General features: G+C 43.0%; 1 protein-coding gene across 3 annotated transcripts in view; it reads right to left on the bottom strand.

The window, feature by feature from the left end:
- The window catches only part of MOCOS (molybdenum cofactor sulfurase), a 405,377-nt gene that overhangs the window by 57,645 nt on the left and 328,317 nt on the right, over nt 1–19,415 (bottom strand). For all 3 annotated transcript variants that reach the window (XM_019540615.1, XM_019540606.1, XM_019540624.1), the window contains exons 7-8: nt 13,386–13,502; nt 7,367–7,825 (exon numbers count right to left, since the gene is read on the bottom strand). In XM_019540615.1, coding sequence (XP_019396160.1) covers nt 7,367–7,825; nt 13,386–13,502 — 576 coding nt within the window. The remainder of the gene's footprint in view (nt 1–7,366; nt 7,826–13,385; nt 13,503–19,415) is intronic.

Genomic DNA, 19,415 nt, shown 5'->3' with positions numbered 1-19,415 from the left:
TGAGTGTTTTGATAGAAATCCAAGTGACTATGAAGGGGAGCTGTAAGTAAGAATTTTCAGCACTTTCTGATAACCAGATCCTTGTAAGGTGTCTCAAGATAGGCATCACAAGTAAATGAATAAATAAATAAATAAAGGCAGCGTTTTAGAAATCTAGGCCAACATGTTGTCATGTACCTCAATTATATACACTACAAAGATTTTTTTTTTGCCCATTTGCTTATTTTACAATGATCTTAAGTGCTCCTTTTAGCAATAATGAAAAAAAACTGTAGGTCAGAAATGTGATTTCGAAGTCTGACAGTGCCCCTTAAAATAGTGTTGTTTTAGCAATCCCGATTATATGCATATATATGGTAGTTTTGAGTGTGTTCAGTGATTGTTATCATATGACCAAAATACATTTCTGCCAGTAAGGAGCTAGATAGTTGTATAATAGCTGGAGTGGTGACATTTGTATCATCAAAATACAGGATTCTGGACTAATTCTATATACGAGGATCTCTGGCTTCTTTTAAAAATCAGACCCCAGAGATTAGGCAATCTCAGTTCAAAGGTACTGGCTTTTTCTTTTAATTTATTCATTGGAAATACTGGAATTTTTGGTTACTCTGGGTTAATTTGGCTGGAATATGCAAAAAGAAGACCTGGCTATCTTCACCTCATATTACAAGAGCTTTAGCTCCATTACAGTATGCAACAAAGCATCAATGCATCCTCAAAAAACATACATACAAGAGCTCTCCAAAATCTGAGAGACTTAGCCCAGGTACAGACATTCAAAAAGCCTGAGGTGGAAGTGATCCAAGCTACACACTTTACTTTAAGTGCTCTAGGTTAGATTGCTGGCGACCAGAACACAGATCTGCCCTTAGGTGGTGGGGGGCATGCAGACTGCCTGCGCTAGGCGAGGCCAGCAAGCTGAGGGTGCTTCAGCACACCTTCCAGCAGGCTTCCTAGGCTGAGCCATCCCTGATTAGGTGCGGGGCATGGCTGAGCACAACTTCCCCACCCCTTCCCTGGCAGGTAGGGCTGTGCGAGGCTTTGAACAGAGCTTCGGATCCAGAGAAGCTTCAGATGCTTCGTGGTCTGAAGCAGCATGTCCAGGTTGAAGCGCCGGCCGCGTTCGGCTTCCCGAAGCGCTTCAGAGCCGCCTCGGAGATCCAGCCATAGGGTATAATGGGGAAACCATAAAATATCTATAACTTTGCTGTTTTTTGTCCAATATGGATGAAAGTTTCAGGGGTGGTAGACTCTGCAGAGAGCATAAACCTTGCCAAGTTTCAAGAAGATCAGTGCAGGAGTTTGTGGGGAATAGCACCCCAAATTCCTGAAAGCAAAACTCCTGTCATGTCTAGGTGTTACAACATAGGGTAAAAACTGCAGGGGTGGTAGCTCTTATTGGGGCCACAAAGCCTACCAAGTTTCAAGAAGATCAGTGAAGGGGTTTGGGGGGAACTGCCCCTCAAGCTGCGGACAAGCAAACTCATGACATGGCTGCTTGTGGGACTGACTGTGTCTCTCTTGGGATGGGGAGGGGAAGACACTGCTGCAGCCCTGACTGCTAAGATGCTGTGTTCCCAGTTACCAATCAATCATGATTCACTCAGGGACCAGCTCAATACACAGAACCTAGCTACTACATAACAACTTAAGGAGCATCAATTAGCACCAACAAAACCAGGCTAAGGAGAGGAAAGAATCAATACAGACAATCAACTGCTCCAAAACAGACACAGTCAGTCCCACAAGGACCCATGGCACAAGTTTTCCCTGTCAGCAGCTAGGGGTGCAGAGCCCCAGGACCCCCCTGCATTGATTTCCTTGGCAGCTGGCAGGCTTCATGGCTGTAGCAGGGTCTCCCTTCCCTGCAGCTGTCACCCCACTATGCTTTAACACTCACAGTGTCACCAGTGGCACCAGTTTTGCTTGTCCGAAGCTTGAGGGGCAGTTTCCCCCAAACCCCTGCACCGATCTCCTTGAAACTTGGCAGGCTTTGTGGCCTCAGTCAGAGCTACCATCCCTGCAGTTTTGACCCCCCGCTGTGGTGTAACAGGCAGCCATGACATGAGTTTGGCTTTCAAGAATTTGGGGTACAGTTCCCCCCAACCCCCTGAACCAATCTTCTTGAAACATGGCAGGTTTCATGCACTCAGCAGACTTACCATCCCTGCAAGTTTCATCCAAATCGGACAAACAACAACAAAGTTATAGATATTTCACTGATAACTCCATTATATCCTATGGCCCAATCTCTGAGGCGGCTCTGAAGCTTTGACCGGATCAAGGCAGAAACCCGGTTCGGAGCTCTGGATCGGATCGTGGCCATCTGAAGTGGCCAGATCGGATTGCTGCCGACTCGCACAGGCCTACTGGCGGGGTCAGTCACAGGCATGACAGCTGCTGGCATGCAGCAGAGGCAACCCTGCTCGGCCATTCCTGTTCTCCCTGGGGCTGCTTGGGATGGACAAAAGGGAGAGTACTAAGTCCTCAAGAGAACCAGAAGCACTGTCATTTCTGAGACATGCTCTTCCATAGTCCTTCTAAGGAAAAGCCTGTAGTGCTAGCACAACAGGCTAGCTAATTTTGTAACAAAGCATGTTCATTTTCTGCCCTGGCATGAATCAGAGCCACTCTAATTAAAGCACTGGGAGTGTCTTGTGTATCAGCATTTGATGAACTTTAGATAAAGCATCCCCACCCCAATATGAAGCACGGGGATGCTGATACATGAGATGTGGAGGTTGGAGTGTGGTAGTTACCATACGCCAGTGATTGAGTCTGCTCCAACACACTGTAATTTCAGTGTGTCAGAGCAGCCTCCATACTTGTGTACAAGTACACTGAGGTGCTACTTTGAACTACCTACTGCCTGACCTCAGACCAGCAGAGATAATGACTTTTCAACATCAGCTCATGACACTGATCTACTGAGAGCCAGTTAGTCATGCTAGTCTGCAGTCAGTCAGAAGGCAGGGTAGATATGTACCTTTATAGATTTAACTACATAAGACACGTATGAAAAGCACGAGCTTTCAGTCAGGATGCATGCCTTTAGTTAAAAAGAGTTAGTCTGCAAGAAAGTAAAGACTGGAATACAGTGCTAGTAAATTTACAGGTACCACTGCATGACATTTTCCATAAGACAAATCTGTTTTTTAATTTTCTTTAAAAATGCTTGTTGTCTGATTTATTTTTCTAATTACAGGCAAATCAGCCTAAAGGTTAATGCTGTTTAGAAAGTATCAAAGGAACGGAATGACCTGATTTTAAATATGCAAATAAAAAAGAAATGTATGTTTATGTCCTTTGTATGTCATGTTTCTTCACTGATGACTGAAAATCTGAATTGTATTTTAAATGAAAACATATTTTTATAGTCTTGGGTGATCCTAGGCAATTTTTACAGCATGAAATCTACTACAAAAATAACAAAGTTATTGATGTTTAAAGTCTTAACGTCTTTCACTGAACATGAGGCATTCAGCAATGATACAAAATTCATGGACATAAAACATTTGCATTTAAAAATGTAAAAATCTGTGCCTATGAAAAGAGGGATGAAGAAGGGAAGAGTTTAAAGGGGAAAAAGTACCAGAGAAGAATAATTAAATAAAAAAAACCTGAAGAACTTAAAATAGACATGATAGAATTAGCTAATACAGAAAACCAAGGACTTTGCCCATCTTAATATTGTGATAGTAGGGAGCACAAGTTGTCAACCCATTTTTAAAATAGAGCTTTCAAGAAAATTCCATTAGGATTCCCATACCCCATCTGAACCCTCTATTTTGTATGATCTGTTACACATTCATAGAGGAGGACTGAACAGTAAAATGTTCTTTTCTTGTCAAGCACATTTTAGGAGGTGCACAGAGATGCCAAAAACAATGACATTCCAAGGGTAGGCTGAAAGGCCAGCATTTCATTCCCCCTTCATTTAATTTTGGGAAGATCTTTTTGAGTGTTTCACTTCGAACTCCAAGGAGTCTGGCATTTGACACTTTTACCCTTCAAAATGATACAGGTGGAGTAGTGACACATCCAGTCTTATGAAGAGTGACTCACTTTGCAATTAGTGATGATACAGGTTCAGGAGGTAGCTACTCAACACTGCAGCCACAGAAAAGAGGCCAAACAGTTTCTGGATTTAGAATGAGCTTAGGTGATTTCCAAGACATATTGACAGCCAAATAAATTGCTTCTGATTTGGAAAAAAAAACTGTGCAGAAATAAAGTTACAGTACGCTTTTAAATATTCCCCTGTGCCTGGCTGGCAATAAAATGAGGACAAAAAGATTTTAATTCTTTTTACAAATGTTGATGTTGCTGATGTTACCTGCTTGACTGACTGATTTTTCCATGTGGGGGTCTTAGCTAGTGGGCGGTAAGCGCTGAGACTACTTTTTCTCCTTGGGCATATTAACACTTCTCTGCTGCATCTGTGAATGCCCCTATCAAGAACATCTCAACCAGTCACTCCCACATCATGTGCATGATAACCAGGGATCCAGGTTTTCTATTTCTCATGGGAAAATGAAATAAAACATGGATTTTACCTTTTACCGGAGGCAAATGCGGATTTCTCACTTTACTGGAGAAAACCATGGATTTTGCAGTTTTGCAATGAACTCTCTGCAGGCCAGCAGAGTTTCAGCCTGCAAGGTGCTGAGAGCCAGTGGGAGGAGGGTGATCAGACAGGGGGCGGCATATGCACATATACGCACATGGCCCCAGGCAGCCTGAAGAGCAGTTCCTGCAGGTAACTGGGGGGGAGGGGACAGAGGGAATTGAGGGCCCCATAGGGAGGGAGTTACGCAGGGCTAGCATGGACAACCAGGTGGTACGTGGGGCTTGGGGCCACAATGCATGGCTGCAGGGCCCCAGTGGAGAGTTGGATGGGGCCATGAGCAGCTCGTCCAGAAGCCGGGGTGGGGGGGCTGGCTCTCCACCACTGCACATGCTTCTGAGGGGCAGGGGGGACTCATACCCCCCAGATCTGTGCATGGGGCAGGGGTGGGGGTGGATACAGACTTGGGCTCCCACCCTGCTGCCCACCTCAGGACCTCTGCAGTCCAGTGTGCATGACTTGGCATGGCAAGGAACAGTGGAGCTGTGTGGAGAAGCTGCTTGCTGCTGTGAGCTCCGTGCTGCCCTGGTGATGTGCGCCCTGTGTGCATGGTAGCTTTGGGGCACAAACCCACATTGCTGTCCTCAGTGCAGCCGGGCACATAGGAGGTGTCACCAGGGCAGCGCAGAGCTCGCAGCAGTGAGCAGCTTCTCTGCATGGCTCCACTGCTCCCTGTTTTGCCGGGTCGCACCCGCTGGGCTGTGGAGGCCCTAGGGGAGGGCAGCAGGGTGAGAGCCAGAGCGCACAGCCTGCACCCACTCCCACTCCTGCCCTGTACACAGATTTGGAGGGCACAAGTACCCCCTGTCCCCTGGGAGTGTGTGCAGCGGCAGGGAGCTGCCCCCCCGCCTAAGCCTGCAGCAGGGGGGAGTGGGGGCAGGAGGCTGCAGAGCTGGGTTCCTAGCCCTGGCAGGTGGGCCCCTCTGGCAGGGCTGGGGGGGAGCAGGGGCTGTGGGTGGAGGGCGAAGTGCACCAGCAAGGCTGTGGGGGCTGTGCAGAGAGAGTGAGAGCCACAAGCTGAGCCAGGGGGCTGTGGGTGTGCAGTGAGGGCCACCAGCAGGGCTAGGACAGTTGTGGTGGGGTCTTTAATTTTAATCATAGATTTGGGGGGGATGGTTATGGAGAATTTGCAATTTTTTATCAGGGGAAACCCAGATCTCTGATGATAATTTCCCAAAATTAGGTAATGTGGCTATCTTGGAGTGGCCCTCAGCACATGCCCAGTACCTAAATAGCTGTTTCTTAATGTGACGTAGGCACCCCAAACCCTTTTTGGGTCTGGCTATAATTGTGTATATGGTACATCAGACATTATGGGATTGTTGTGACAGGTATAGAGAGACTGCAAAGAATCTACTTCTGTAGCTCTTATACTATCACAGTCATAGCTCTGTTCCTCAGAGACTGCATGAGTTTGGCATCCACAGTGGTAACAACCTCCCCAGTGTGGGCTTGGAGGGGAGGTCACAAGCCTCTCCTTGTATCTGGGGATACAACTGGATGATGCCTCCTTTTACTCTACGCAGCACAGCTATGCCTAAACCCAAGACCTCTGATCTCTGCTGTGGCACAACTCTGGCTTCTGTTAAAACTACCATTTAACCCTAACTGCACCGGGTAGTGTATGGATGCATTTTAATAGTAAATCATTCTGGCAGCAACTCAAATAACCACAACACCTGAATAAACAGGAAGCCATCCTTTTCTTTTGACTTTTCTCAACACCTAATTAAAGGTGTTTATCCCCTATTTTCTAAGGCTGTGCCTCTCAATTAAAGACAGGGCTCATTGTAAGCAAATCCAAGACTTAAATGTGTGTGTGCATGTGTGTGTTGACTTCCTTGGTCATACCTTGCTACAGTTTGCTTTAATCCCTTAACCCCCTTCAGGCATTTTTTAAAAATATGATTATTGTATCATTTGAGAAACCACATTTTAAATGCAGGTGAATTGTCCCTGGCTTTGACCCCAATTTTTCACTCCGATATGAGATAGTGACCTGCTCTGGTAAGTTTTCATAAGGAAAGTTATTCCATTATTGACATTCATTAAATTGCTCCCCAGCATGGCATGAAGCAAAGTCAGATTCTAGGTCACTGTTCAGACCATACACCTATTTCATCATGCATTATTTAAAAAAAAAAGTCACAGCTAAGGTGAGGATATTATTAACTTGGCAAAAAAGCAATTAAAATCTTCAAAGAGTGAACTTTCAAATAGTGCTGCAACACTTAAATGTCATATTTCTGTTGCAAATGTATTTTTAATGATAACATTTCTTTGTAATGTAAATCAGCCTCCTCTCAATTATAACATGTTAATCAAGTTACTTCTCAATTGCTGCATACCCATCAATGCCTGCAAGTCCATCACATGTCATTTTCTAAAAGCATGCTAATTACTTTATTATAATTCATTTGAATTTTTGTAGAATCTGACTATTCCTTTTTAATACTACACATTAGATACAGATTTGTATTTTTGGAGAGACAAAAATGTAAGAAATGTACATTCTATAACTTCAGAAAATCCCTTAAAATTGAAAGTCCCTTAAAATACCTAACTGTGCAGGACCCTGATCTTACAATTTTGAAAAAAATGAGTCCTCTCTTCCCAAAATAAACTCGATCCCACCTACCTCCCACATAGCCTAATGCACAATATTGCCAACAAACAAAGAAACGCATAAAAATGGAAAGCAAAGAAAAATCTCTAAATATTACTTTAAATACATACCTCAAATGCAGAACAAGATTTGATTGGGTAGAGGCAAATGTTGGTGACAATGAATGACTTGTTACTACTGCTGTGTACAGGAACTGCCCACTCAAAAACAGCAGCCCTGGTCCTTTCCAATTCAGTCTCTGGTGGCTGCCACCTGGTAGTCTTCAGCATTGCAGATGAGTTATTCCAGGGTCCAGTGTCTGAGATAATAGTTTTCAGAGACAACACATCTGCATTGTGACAGGAAGCTTGGTCATTCTGTATGGGAGATTCTGCAGACTCTGTAACAGTCTTGGTTGGAGTAGGTTGAGAGGGAAACTCAATGTCTGCTTTGGAGAGTTGGGTGGCTATAATGAACTTTAGAAAGTTTTGTGCATCTTCAAATGTGGACATGTAGCCAAATGATATTCTCACAGACCCAGTGGGACGTCCATCAATTATATCTATGTTATCTCCACAAACATGGCCGGCCTAGTTTGAAAGAAAAAGAAAAAGACACAGAGCTATTAGAATGGCCTTCTCATTTCTTTCTCCTATTGTTTTACATAGTTTTATATCACACTGTAAAGTCCAGCATTAAGATTCAGTTCCCAAATACAGACAGCAAATATGTTAATAAAATGGAAAAATGGAGATGCTATTAGAGATGAACAGGAAATAATTTGCCTGTCCCATGGAAAATACTAGGATTTTAGAAAAGTTTCTTGATCCACACTGAGACCAAATGGAGACCTTTGAAACTTTATTGCATATAGAACCAACAAGAGTCACCCTCACCACAATGGCTTGGTAACTTTGCCCCTAACCAGGACAGGGTAATGCAGCTTTAAATACCTGCTGTACCTGATTCATGAAGACCATCTTCAAGAGAGATCCCTAACGAATAGCTATTAATTATTCTGGGATGGGTCTCTTAATCTTTTCCTTTTAGAGATGTCCCAGCTCTTATAAATAATCATACATTGGGCATGGTTACACATGAACAAGCTTATCACATTACAAATGAGGGTGGGGACTTGCAGAACACCAACTTTTCCATAGTAAGGGCCCATGAACATGTTCTTAACTTTGACTAGCTTGAAGTTAACCTATTGTAGCTGTTTCAGAGAGGTGAGTTACCATGGGTTAGCTTTCATTTATTGAAGGATGGGAGTGTGCATACAGGCAGTTAGTGCATACAATTTGAGATGCAGCCTTATTCACTTCCCCATGTCTTATCTGTCTGTGCATGCCCAGTCAAGGGGGAAGAAAGAAAGAGAGGTAGAAAGCAAGGGCATGCATTCAAGAGAGACTCTATAAGCTTGTAATTAGGCCTCCAGACCTGTAATTAGGGTGAGCAAAACTAAGCTATACGGTTGGTCTCTCTCTGGTCCAATCATTGAAGCATTCCATCACAAAACCTTTCTAAGAAAAATATCTTCTTTTGGAAAAAAAAAAGAAGTTTCAACTAATGGCATTTTCCAATGAAAAATCATTCTGTTGAAACATGTCCAACCAACTCTAGTCATGATAACCTGGGCCAGTGCTCTCCAACTTCTTAGCAGCCAGGGGCTGTATACCTTGGTGGATGCACACCAGCAGGGGCCATGGCCCCCTCACCTCTCCAGCTGCAAGTTCTTCTAGCACCCTAGCTCACTGCACTGTGCATGTGGGTAGGCAAATGTAGTGGGTGGTTTAGTTTCATGGTTTTCACTTATTTATGCATTCTGCTACATCAAAATTGGAGTTTGACTAGATTATTTACAAGAGGTTTATTTTAAGAAGCAGGAGAGAGGTCACAGTTCACCAAACACTACTTTCATGTATTTGTAGTTTGTTTTTTTAAAATAAAGAAACAAAACAGACAAAGCAACTGTCAAATCTTTAAGTGCAGAGTGACAATTTTCATCCTACTCTGTCTTGCCTGCTCAGACAACAGAAAAGAAACAACATTTACATAATTAGGTAATATCTGATTACATACATGTAAACCTTCTGCCAGGAGTTCACAGCTGTAGAAAGGGCCAGGTTCACTACAGCTAGCTTCATGCTTGCTAAATAACTAAATTTACTTGAGACTTTACCAGGAAAGCCGGGAAAACTTTCCTTGTAAGACCTGAAGAAGTAAAACTTCCTTATTCAGAAGTGATCAGTGACAGTGGAAAGAAATAGTTATGTGAGAAAAAGGAGCGCATTCATGAAGTTTGAAAATGTATCAAAAGAACACATCTGGAAATGTAGGGGAAAATATGACCAACAGTCCTTGTCTGTGACTTTGGCAATAGTCTAACTCCATCTACAGGTGAGACTGTCCCAAGAGTCTTGTTGTATCATCAAGGCCCACTTGCAGATTGCATCAGCCAGTAATGATAGACCAAAAGTTTCTGCCCAGGTTTGTCTCCAGTTTCAAGTGAACAACTTGTCTGACTCTGATTGGAGGCTTCTTCATCTCCTCAACTTTAGTAGTTCAGCTGTATTAAGGTGCTGGCTAAATAGGACCTTAAAGTCCAATCAGCTCTGTGATCACAGCTGATCTTTGATTTGGATGACCTTTTCTGACAGAATCTAGCCCTCTATGCCACTTTCCAGTACAGTCCTCATTTTGTGTTGTCTGTCTCTCCCTTGGGGGGAGAAAGGGGTGAGGGGACAACAAAGCAGAGTTTCTTTGGCTGCTTGGGAGTGAGCATTTCACCATCAAAACGGACCACTCTCCTCCCTGTGACCATTCCTGGGAGCAGAAAAAATAAGTCTAAGTTTAACTACAGATATTTTAAAAATTTCCAATAGTCAATTCAATTCCAAATCCAGAAGAGCAAAGTTCCATAGCTATAAGTATGCATGGGTCAAATGTTTTCAACAGGCCCAGCATCCTACATATAAATCCCAGACCTGAAGGCCTGGAAGTTCAGACCGTCCCTATATCCAGGCTGGCCCCCTACAGTGAAAGTCCCAGGTCTGGAGGCTTGGGACTTCAGATGCCCCCGTCATGCTTGATTTTGGGCAAAAGACCTCTCCCCATTGAGACATGGTGACAGAGCAGAAGAATTGTGCCATGATGCCCCAATAGAAGTGAATTTTGAGTTTCACTATGGTGTCATAATGAGGGCCAATTCCAGTCAACCCAGGAGTAAAATAGGTTCTTTGGGAGTCAAAGATGGTCAGACACGATACCAGCCATATCCCTCCTCTGTGTGATGGGGGCTGCATGTGGGGGGTGCAACTGCCAACCAATGGCCAGTGTTGAACTGGTGGGGGAGCACTTAGAACTGTTGGCTACAAAGAGCCAACTTTCAGGATCCTTAAAATTCTAGTTTATTAAACAGATGTGCAATGATTTAATATGGTCCATGTTTATAACGGACCTCTGCCCTTGATTCCCCAAACTGTCAGTAAAGGAAGTCTGGACAGGAAGCCTATGTAATATAATAAAGCTTTCTATGGTAAACAAAGCTCTTGCCCCTTTTCATCTTTAGAGGGAGTAGAGAACTCCTTCTTATCAGAACTTCTGGACATATAATTGCAGCACTCATACATTTATGGAACATATCAAAAGTTCTTTTTGAATTTATAAGGAAAATATGGATTAGTACAACCATTTTTTTAAAGTGCCTTTAATAAGCTTTTGGATTTTCTCCCAGTATATATATTGTAATATCAAATGATGACATGTTTACAACCATGAAGTCTCTCATGTTTTATTATAACATATGCTATATACTTAACTAAGAATTTGAATGACAATTAGTAGAAAATATCAGTTACAAGGCAGAGCAAGCAATTTGTTCAGACACAGATGGCATCTGTTACCCACATCTAGCATACTAGTAATCTAAGTAGACATGCTGTATATACATATAATTCTCTAAGCTAACATAATTATCTCAGTCTCTCATTTCATTTTTGTGTTTGTTTTCTCTTGGTAGGATTTATTTCTGTTCCAGACTATAACTTACAACAGAGGTGGCTAATCTGTGGCACAAGTGTCACCAGTGGCCCGGGTAGCCTTTGTGTGTGATGCATGTGGCAGACTGTGGGGAGGGGCAGGCAATACAATGGCAGAGATGGCAGGAAGCAGAAAGGAGAGCAGCAGGTTGGGCAGATGGAAGGGACTGGAGTGATAATCAAGGAAGTTGTGGAGCTAATTTGTGGTATGTCTTCCAAAAAGGTTGGCCCCTACTGTCCTACAGTATGGAAAGACCAACTCTATCACTATGATCATTAGCAAAGACTATTAGATAATTAAATACATTAGCTATACATCCAAGCTATAGCATTAGATACGTTTGGGAATTTAAATTACTATTCTACAGGGGATACTGACATTTGGGCTGCTTGCACATGTCATGGGGGTTTAATTTGGTTTAGTTCTCCTTAAATTGAAACAGTGGGTTTTTAAAAACACTGCTTCAATTTAGGGAGAATTAAACCAAACCAACACCCCATGGCATGTACACAAGGCTGAGGGCCAGATCCTTACTTGCTTCTTCGGCAGCTGGTGATGGACCAAGCGGTCCCTGAGCTGCGCAGGGACCCCCCAGGTGACACCCGCCTGCTGGCACCCAACCTGGGGTGCTGACGCCACAGAGGAAAGTACTGGCTCCCCTGCAGCCTTGGAGGAAAGCACTGGGTCCCTGCACAGCTCAGGCAGGCAGGCAGGCTCCGGCGAGATGGGGAGAAAAAAAAAGGATCAGGCTCACCACTTTTTTTTCCCCTTCAGTGGACCCTACCTGCACAGGCTGCTGCCGGGTCCCGCAGCCCTTGGGCTGCACGAGGACCACCAAGCCCTGAGCACGTCAGCTTCCAGTGCCCTGGGCACAATTTTAGTTTGTTAGGTAGCAAACTAAAATACCTTGGAGCTGTTTTATGTTGCTAGGTACCAAAGTCATTTAAAGCAGAATACGCTGCAAGGGTGCAAACAGCAACCCTGTTAAAGTGGTAGAAAAGGGCATTTAAGCTACTTTAAAGGCCAATTTTGTGGCATGTACAAAGGCCCTTGGATTTTTTTTCTTCTTGAGTCAAAACAAAGAACCAAAATCTCAAAATTTTAAAAGAACCAAAACTATGAAAAGAAAGAATTTAGGGCCATCAAATGTTTTATTTAAATACTATGAAGCATACACTTTCACTAACATAATTTTAGTAATTAAAATATAAAATACAATGTATATAGTAACAGAGGAATAAGATTAACATAAATCCTATTAAAATTTAAACTGTTATAAATTAGTGTAATATAGAAGTCTAATTGAATTGAATTGAAATGCCGCTATTGAAACAAAATATTTTGACTTTGTCAAAATGAAACGCTTCAAATTCTTCTGGTAAAAAATAAGTGTCAGAACATCTTTCTTTAAATGGCAAATGAAGCCACTAAAATTTTTTCACCCAGCTCTAATATTGCTGCATCACTGATAATGCAAGCACTACAGGGGAAAGCTACCATGAGTAAAGAAGTGTTAAGATAAAGTTTAGTGAAAAATAGAACATAAGACAAATTGCCCTGCAGAAAATAATAACTGGATGCCAAAATGTAGAAGATTTGCACCCTCAGACTGTGTCCACATGAGTGCAATCATGTGGTATGGGGTGCCACAGACATGTCTGCAGTGCCTCATACTATACATTCAGCTGTTCACCACATTGCAATGTAGTGGTGAAGTGCTTTTTCTGACCCCAGGAGATCCAGGGGTAAAAAAACCTCCACAAAAAAAAGTGGACTGGCACATGCATGGGCAGTGCGTGCCACCCAAAACCAGAGCTTGGCTGGCTGCCATACTCTAGCTGCTCACCAGGCTCTGAGCAGCAGGATCGCAGCTGCTGCAGCCCGAGAACGCCCTCAGGACCCCAGGTGAGGCTGCTGGGGCCCACACACTGCTCCCCTACCTTACCCAGGGTAACCTGCCACATGCCAGAGGGCCCATGGCACAGGTGTTCCCTGGGTGATAAGTTCTTGCCCCTGGGGAAACGGATTTAACGAAGTTGAGTTCTTCTTTCTTTCACCCCTCTTGTTTTGCAGTAATTTCCCTTAGTCTCACTTGGATTTGGTACTGACCTGAAGGTTCCTTTTGATATCCTCATTGCTGATCCCCAAATGCTGCTGGCAGGCACCTGTGTTACAAAAGCAACCTGTACGGACATGTATGTTGTAGAGACTAGCCATCTTGTCCACCTTTAAAGATTCAACAGAAAACAAAAAAAAGATAACAGATATATTAAATGATATGTAAAGTCTTACAGCACAAATTGACATTGCTTGATGTTAACTACCTGCTCAGTTGTTGTAGCCAACAGTGAGGGAAATGGAATTTTAGCCTTTTTATTTCAAATGAAGGTAAATAACAAAAAAAGAAGAAATATGGTGTCACAGGAGAGAGGGAGCATGTACACAGTTATTCGCCCTGCTCCTCCAAATGTTGGGACATGCTTAATGAACCTAACATGAATAGGTTCATTAAAATCAGTAAGGCTAATCGCAGACTCAAGGTTGAATGCGTCTTTGCATGATTGGTACCGTACTAATCTGCAGCTGAATGGAAACACAAAACACAAAATAGCAGGTGCCTCTCCATGACAGTGGGGATGAAGAGATCTTCTCTTCAATTAAAGGTGCTATGTGCAGCACAGAGAATGACTTCTTTGCTTAAGGATCATCCTTTTGCCTGTTTTTGTACATCCTCTAGCATCATGAGGTCATGCTCTATGACCAGTGCTCTCATAATTGCTACTGCACTGAAATTAACATCTAATTTCCCTAACACATCTACATCCCATAAAACAGAGGCATAACTGGCAATTTTGGCACCGGGGTAGAGGTGCTAGAGAATGGGAGATGGAGTGGGGAAGGTGCTGAGTGCTTGAGAGTCCCTCTAAGACCTTCCCTGCTACTACCATGGCATGGATTCCTTGGGGGCTTCTTTTCTGGTACGCTCTCTAAATCAGCACCTGAGACTGGTGCCCCCCTTGCCAAGCCTTAACTGTTATTTCATGTATTGAAATATTTCTAAAAGTACCAGGAAAAATACTAAACAGTTAATGGGTACAGATATAATAATTATCAATGAATAATTGAGATGAATAAATTATGTGAAGAATGACAGAATGAATGTGTAGGTGGCCAGGGGAAACAGCAGAACATATCTGCCTGCGTATTAACTGAAGTTGATTTTGAAAAGCAATAACAGCAGCTGTAAGAACAGTATATGACACGGACTGTTTGCGTTTATTTCCATTATAGGAGTGACCAAAGGCCTCAGTCAGGACTGGGACTCAGTTGGAAGGAAGGACATGCAGACATTCATATATGAGCCTAGAGCTTGGTTAACTTGCATTCGAGTCTCTGCTTCACCACAAACTTCCTGTATAACTTTAGGCTAGGGGTTCTCAGACTCTGTGATACCACGACTCCATAAAATAATATATAAATGTATGCAACCCCCATGATTAAAACTATTGATTTTGCACTCGTACTCAATCACACACAATTGAACTGTTGACAGATAAATACTGAGCCCCACTAACCTGTACGTGCTGAGATTAGAAAACACAAGAGATACTTCCAATGTGGGCGAGTCCAAGGACATATGCGTCACCTCTGGGGGAGGGAAGCGGGCAGAGTGTTTGTACTTTGGGAAGGGAAAAGAAGTTTGGACCCCTTTTTAAGTTGCTCGCGATGCTCTGGGGGTTCGCTTTAGGGAATTTCCATAATCTCTCTGTGCTACCATTTTCCATCAGCTAAACAGGGAAAATAGCATTTTCCCTGCCCTGCAGAGTGGTTGTGAGGATAAATATAGTATAGATTATAAGGTGCTCCTTAGATGCCACTGATATCAGGGGAGGCAAAATCTACAGTTTTAAATATGCTGTGGTTTTTGTCTCCTGGCCGATCAGCAGCAAGTGGTGGGGCTGCCAGGGCCCCTTCACCAATCGCAGGTGCAGGGGGCCGTGGTGAAGCCAGGAAGATTGAATGAGCCGCTGCAAGGTACACTTCCACTGTGATTTTGGTAGGTCCCTCCTCATAAGTATCTAACTGTAGGCAAGGCATATATCAACAGTTGAATGTGATAAATTCTAAACATTTTTGTTTTATATTTCAACATAAAACTCCCGAATGGAAATGTTTATGATTTTCAAGCTCAATTTTCTATGTACTGACATGGTGAATCTATGATTTCCTCCCAAAATACACCAATGTAAACATATAACTTTAATTTTTGAGCTGCTTTAGGTTGTTTGTAGACAACACTTTAAAGAGGGTTTAAAGCAGGTTAAATGCCTTTTGCACAACTTTAATGGCATTGCTGTTTGCATGAGTTTGCAAATTTGGCAGAGTATTGGGTATGAATTCCAGCCTTTGTAGCACATTCAGTGGTGTAATGTGCCTTAAATGTCTTTGGGATGTATCAAATAACTTTGTGGTGCTGCAAAGTAAAACACTGCCGAGGAGTTTTAGTTTCTTACCCTACAGTCAAAGGGGGAAGCACCAGGCTCCGTGTGGCTCAGGGGGTATGCAGGCAGCCTGGCAGCAGCCTGGGAAGGCAGGCTTCACAGAAAGAAAAAAAGAAGTGGGGAGCCTGATTTTTTTCCCCCCCAGAGCCTGCCTGCCTGCCTGAGTTGCATGGGGGCCTGGTGCTTCCCTCCATGGCAGCGGTGCCCACCAGGACTATCTGAGCTGGGTGCCTGTGGGCAGGTGCTGCCTGGAGGGGGGCTGCTGCTGTTGCAGAGGGAAGCACTATCCCCTTTCCACAGCTCAGGGATCGCTCTGCCTGCCAGCAGCTTTCTTTCCCCACCCCACCGGTGGAGAGGCAAGTAAGGATTAGGCTCCAACAAGGGTGTACACAACACGGGGGTTTACTTTGCCCTGAATTAAAGCATTTTTAAAAAAACCCCACTGTTTTAATTGAGGGCAAAATAAACCCCCGTGTTGTCTACAAATGGCTTACATCTAGAAATAAATTGTCTATTTAAAAAAAAGTCGAATATCATAATATACGCTAATAGCCTTATCAATGTCAGATTTGTATAGCAGGAGTGAATAATATAGTGGTTAGATCAGGGGACTGGAAGTTAGGATTTCCTGACGTACTCTTCTTAAGTTTACCAAATTTGTCCATAAAAAAAACTAAGGTCTTTTGACAGCCGTCACATTCCATTATCACAACTGCTTAAAGGATCAATCCCTGAATTAGAGTTTAGTGCAACGTTCAATTAAACTATGCTGATATTTGTCCACAGTGAACACAATCCAGATGAAATTTGGCACACATGTAAAGATGTTAGAGACCTTTCACATGTTTGACAAGATGGCTTTTTTGCAAGCATGCTAGGTGAACTATTTGATTCTTAGAATATTTCATGTTTCCAGTGTAGAAGAGTGATTACATCTGTGTCAAATGGGCACAGAAAGGTTGTAAGACACTTTCAAAATGAAACAGGGTTCCCTTTTATACCCACTCGCTATATCTATATTAAACAAGATGTAAGACAATCTGACAATCTGATTCCACAAATAGCCTGTTATAACAGTAAAGATATTTTAAAATTTAATTAACTGTCTTTTAATTGGTCTGTTTACATGCTCAACATTGCTGTGTTTATGTAGGATATAAGTGCTAAAACCAGAAAACTACCCAACCCTTGTATCTTAGTGTATAGCAGCTTGCACATGAATTTGAGGCACCTGACATGCCAAGATTGCCTTGTGATATCTCTGTTTACATTGCATTTACTATTTTGGGGTTAGATATTTGATCTGAGGTATGTTCTACAGTTTATATTGACTTACATAAGTATCCTTATAATAACATTTCATAATGTTAGCTATGCAAAGAAAAGGTAAAATTCTCAAAATCACTGAAGTGATTTAAAAGCCTAAGTAACGGTGGTCCAGATTTTTACATGGAAATTTAAGTACTTGTTCCCAGTGGGATTCAGATACCTAAATATCTTAAAATTTTGGTCATTAGGTCAGCCCTAGATAGGACAGAGCTGATTTTAATGAGATTCCACATGGAACTAGTGGATCCTTTTACACAGACTTTAAAACACCAAAACAATATGTAACAGGAGTCTTAAATAGAAGAACAGGCAAAAATGGGTGTGAACAGAGCCACGCTTCTATTATTCATGTAGCGCTAGCTGTAACCCTAATGTTGGTAAAGTAAGAGGGCCCTAATCCTGATAGGGATCTTGATGCCATAATGTACTATTATAGAGTATGGTTGAGAGGCATCTCAGCACCCTTTACTGGCTGTCTAGTGTCTGTGGACTCAGTTGCTGGGAGCCTTCTTTCTTGCTTGGGTGCTACCTTTGAAGGTCTCTTGGGAATCTGCATTGGGAGATGGCTCACTTCACCCAAAGTACCACAGACCCTGTGATTCTCACAGCACTAGGTGTCTGGTAGACTTTACTCATGGTCTCCAACCTCCCCTTTAACCATGCCCATGCCTCGCAGAAGTTATGCCTTGTCACATCAGTGGGCCTCAGCCCTAGTCTCATCTCAGGCCACTCTATAGTTTCATAGTTTCTACGGCTGGAAGGGACCTGAGTAAATCATCTAGTCCAACCCCCTGCCATGGCAGGAAAGAGTACTGCGGTCAAACAACCCCAGCAAGGTGTACATCTAGCCTCCTCTTAAAGACCCCCAGGGTAGGAGCCAGGACCGCTTCTCTTGGAAATTGGTTCCAGATCCTAGCCGCCCTGACCATGAAGTAGCGCCTCCTGATATCTCTAGGCCCCTATGTCCCATGCTGGACCTTAGTTTTCTCAGTTTCCACCCTGAATTTAAAATGACCTCCTAAAACAATTAGATTCTATACATGGAAAATGTATGAATTTACAATTTTCCATGTACAGAATATAATTCTTGGAGAATAATTTTAAATTTATCTCCACTACCACTGCAACAGGGAAAGCAGTGGTAGCAGGGCAAGTGGTGTGGGTGGGTGGGGCACACAGTGGGTATGGTGGTTGGGGGGCATACAGCTGGGCAAGTTGGGGTGGGGGGGAAATGGTGGGGGAAGCAGTGGGGCATACAGCAGCTGTGGCTCCAGCCCAACTCAGGGTTGAAGCCTGAGCTTGAGCCAGAGCCACAGAACTGCCTACCCCCTCCTCCCCACATACCATGTACTTGATTCCAAGATGAAAGATGTTAAATGGGGTGGGGGCAGGGATGACCTTGTCTTGGAATTAAGTAAATATGCTACATCTCTCTTTGTAGTCCTATTGACAACTATAGGTTTAGCTCACCTGAATAAGTCACTCCTTTCTGTGTAAGTATTTGCAGGTCATTATGCATACTACAATATTTTATTATGGGTATATCTACAATACATCCCCAGGGTGTCCCAACAGCATTTTTGAGAACATTGTGGTTGCTTGCTCCTGATAAACCCAGAAATGTGGCAGTGATGCCACTCTGGGACTTTCTCTTCTGGTTGTTCATGGGATCTTGGTCTCTGACATGCCTCAGAGTAGTGGCTGGGGAAAACCCTAAAGTGCGTTCAACTGGTAGATTTCTGGGTTTGGTGCATGGCAGTGATAGTGTTGCATGGGAACATCCCTACATGGCCCTACCAGAGATGCAGTGGATGAAAACTTGGGGCAGCTCTCTCACTGATGCTTCATAGTGCAACAGCATTCCTCTGAAGTCTTTTATTTTTAGAATACATTGCTTCTGGTAGCTGTGCAAAAAGTTACCAGGAAACAGTGACATTAAAATACATTAGAAAAACGACATTCTGGACTGAGCAAAAAACCCCGTGCTTCAGAAAAGAAAGCAGCGAGATTGTGCAGAGATGGGTACTGTGCCATAATTTTCATTACAACTGCTAGATGTGACCCAAATAACTATTCATCTTCTGATTGGCAAGCTTAGTGAAAAATCAACCCCCCAAATCTCTATTTATGTTTAGTGCTTTCGATTGACTACAGTATTTGAGATATGTTTCTCAAATCAAAGGTATAGTAAAAGACGTCTATTGAGAGAGACTGTTGTGGTGCCATTAACTTTGTTTTGTCAGGAGACTTTAATCTGGGAACGGTGACATTTTTGTGAGTTATTTTTTCATTTAGATGAGAAAAGTTG

Source organism: Crocodylus porosus, unplaced genomic scaffold (genome assembly GCF_001723895.1).
Source record: "Crocodylus porosus isolate Cpor-Errol unplaced genomic scaffold, CroPor_comp1, whole genome shotgun sequence".
NCBI lineage: Eukaryota > Metazoa > Chordata > Crocodylia > Crocodylidae > Crocodylus > Crocodylus porosus.
Note: the sequence above shows the minus strand (reverse complement) of the source record. Positions and strands in the feature narration are given on the sequence as shown.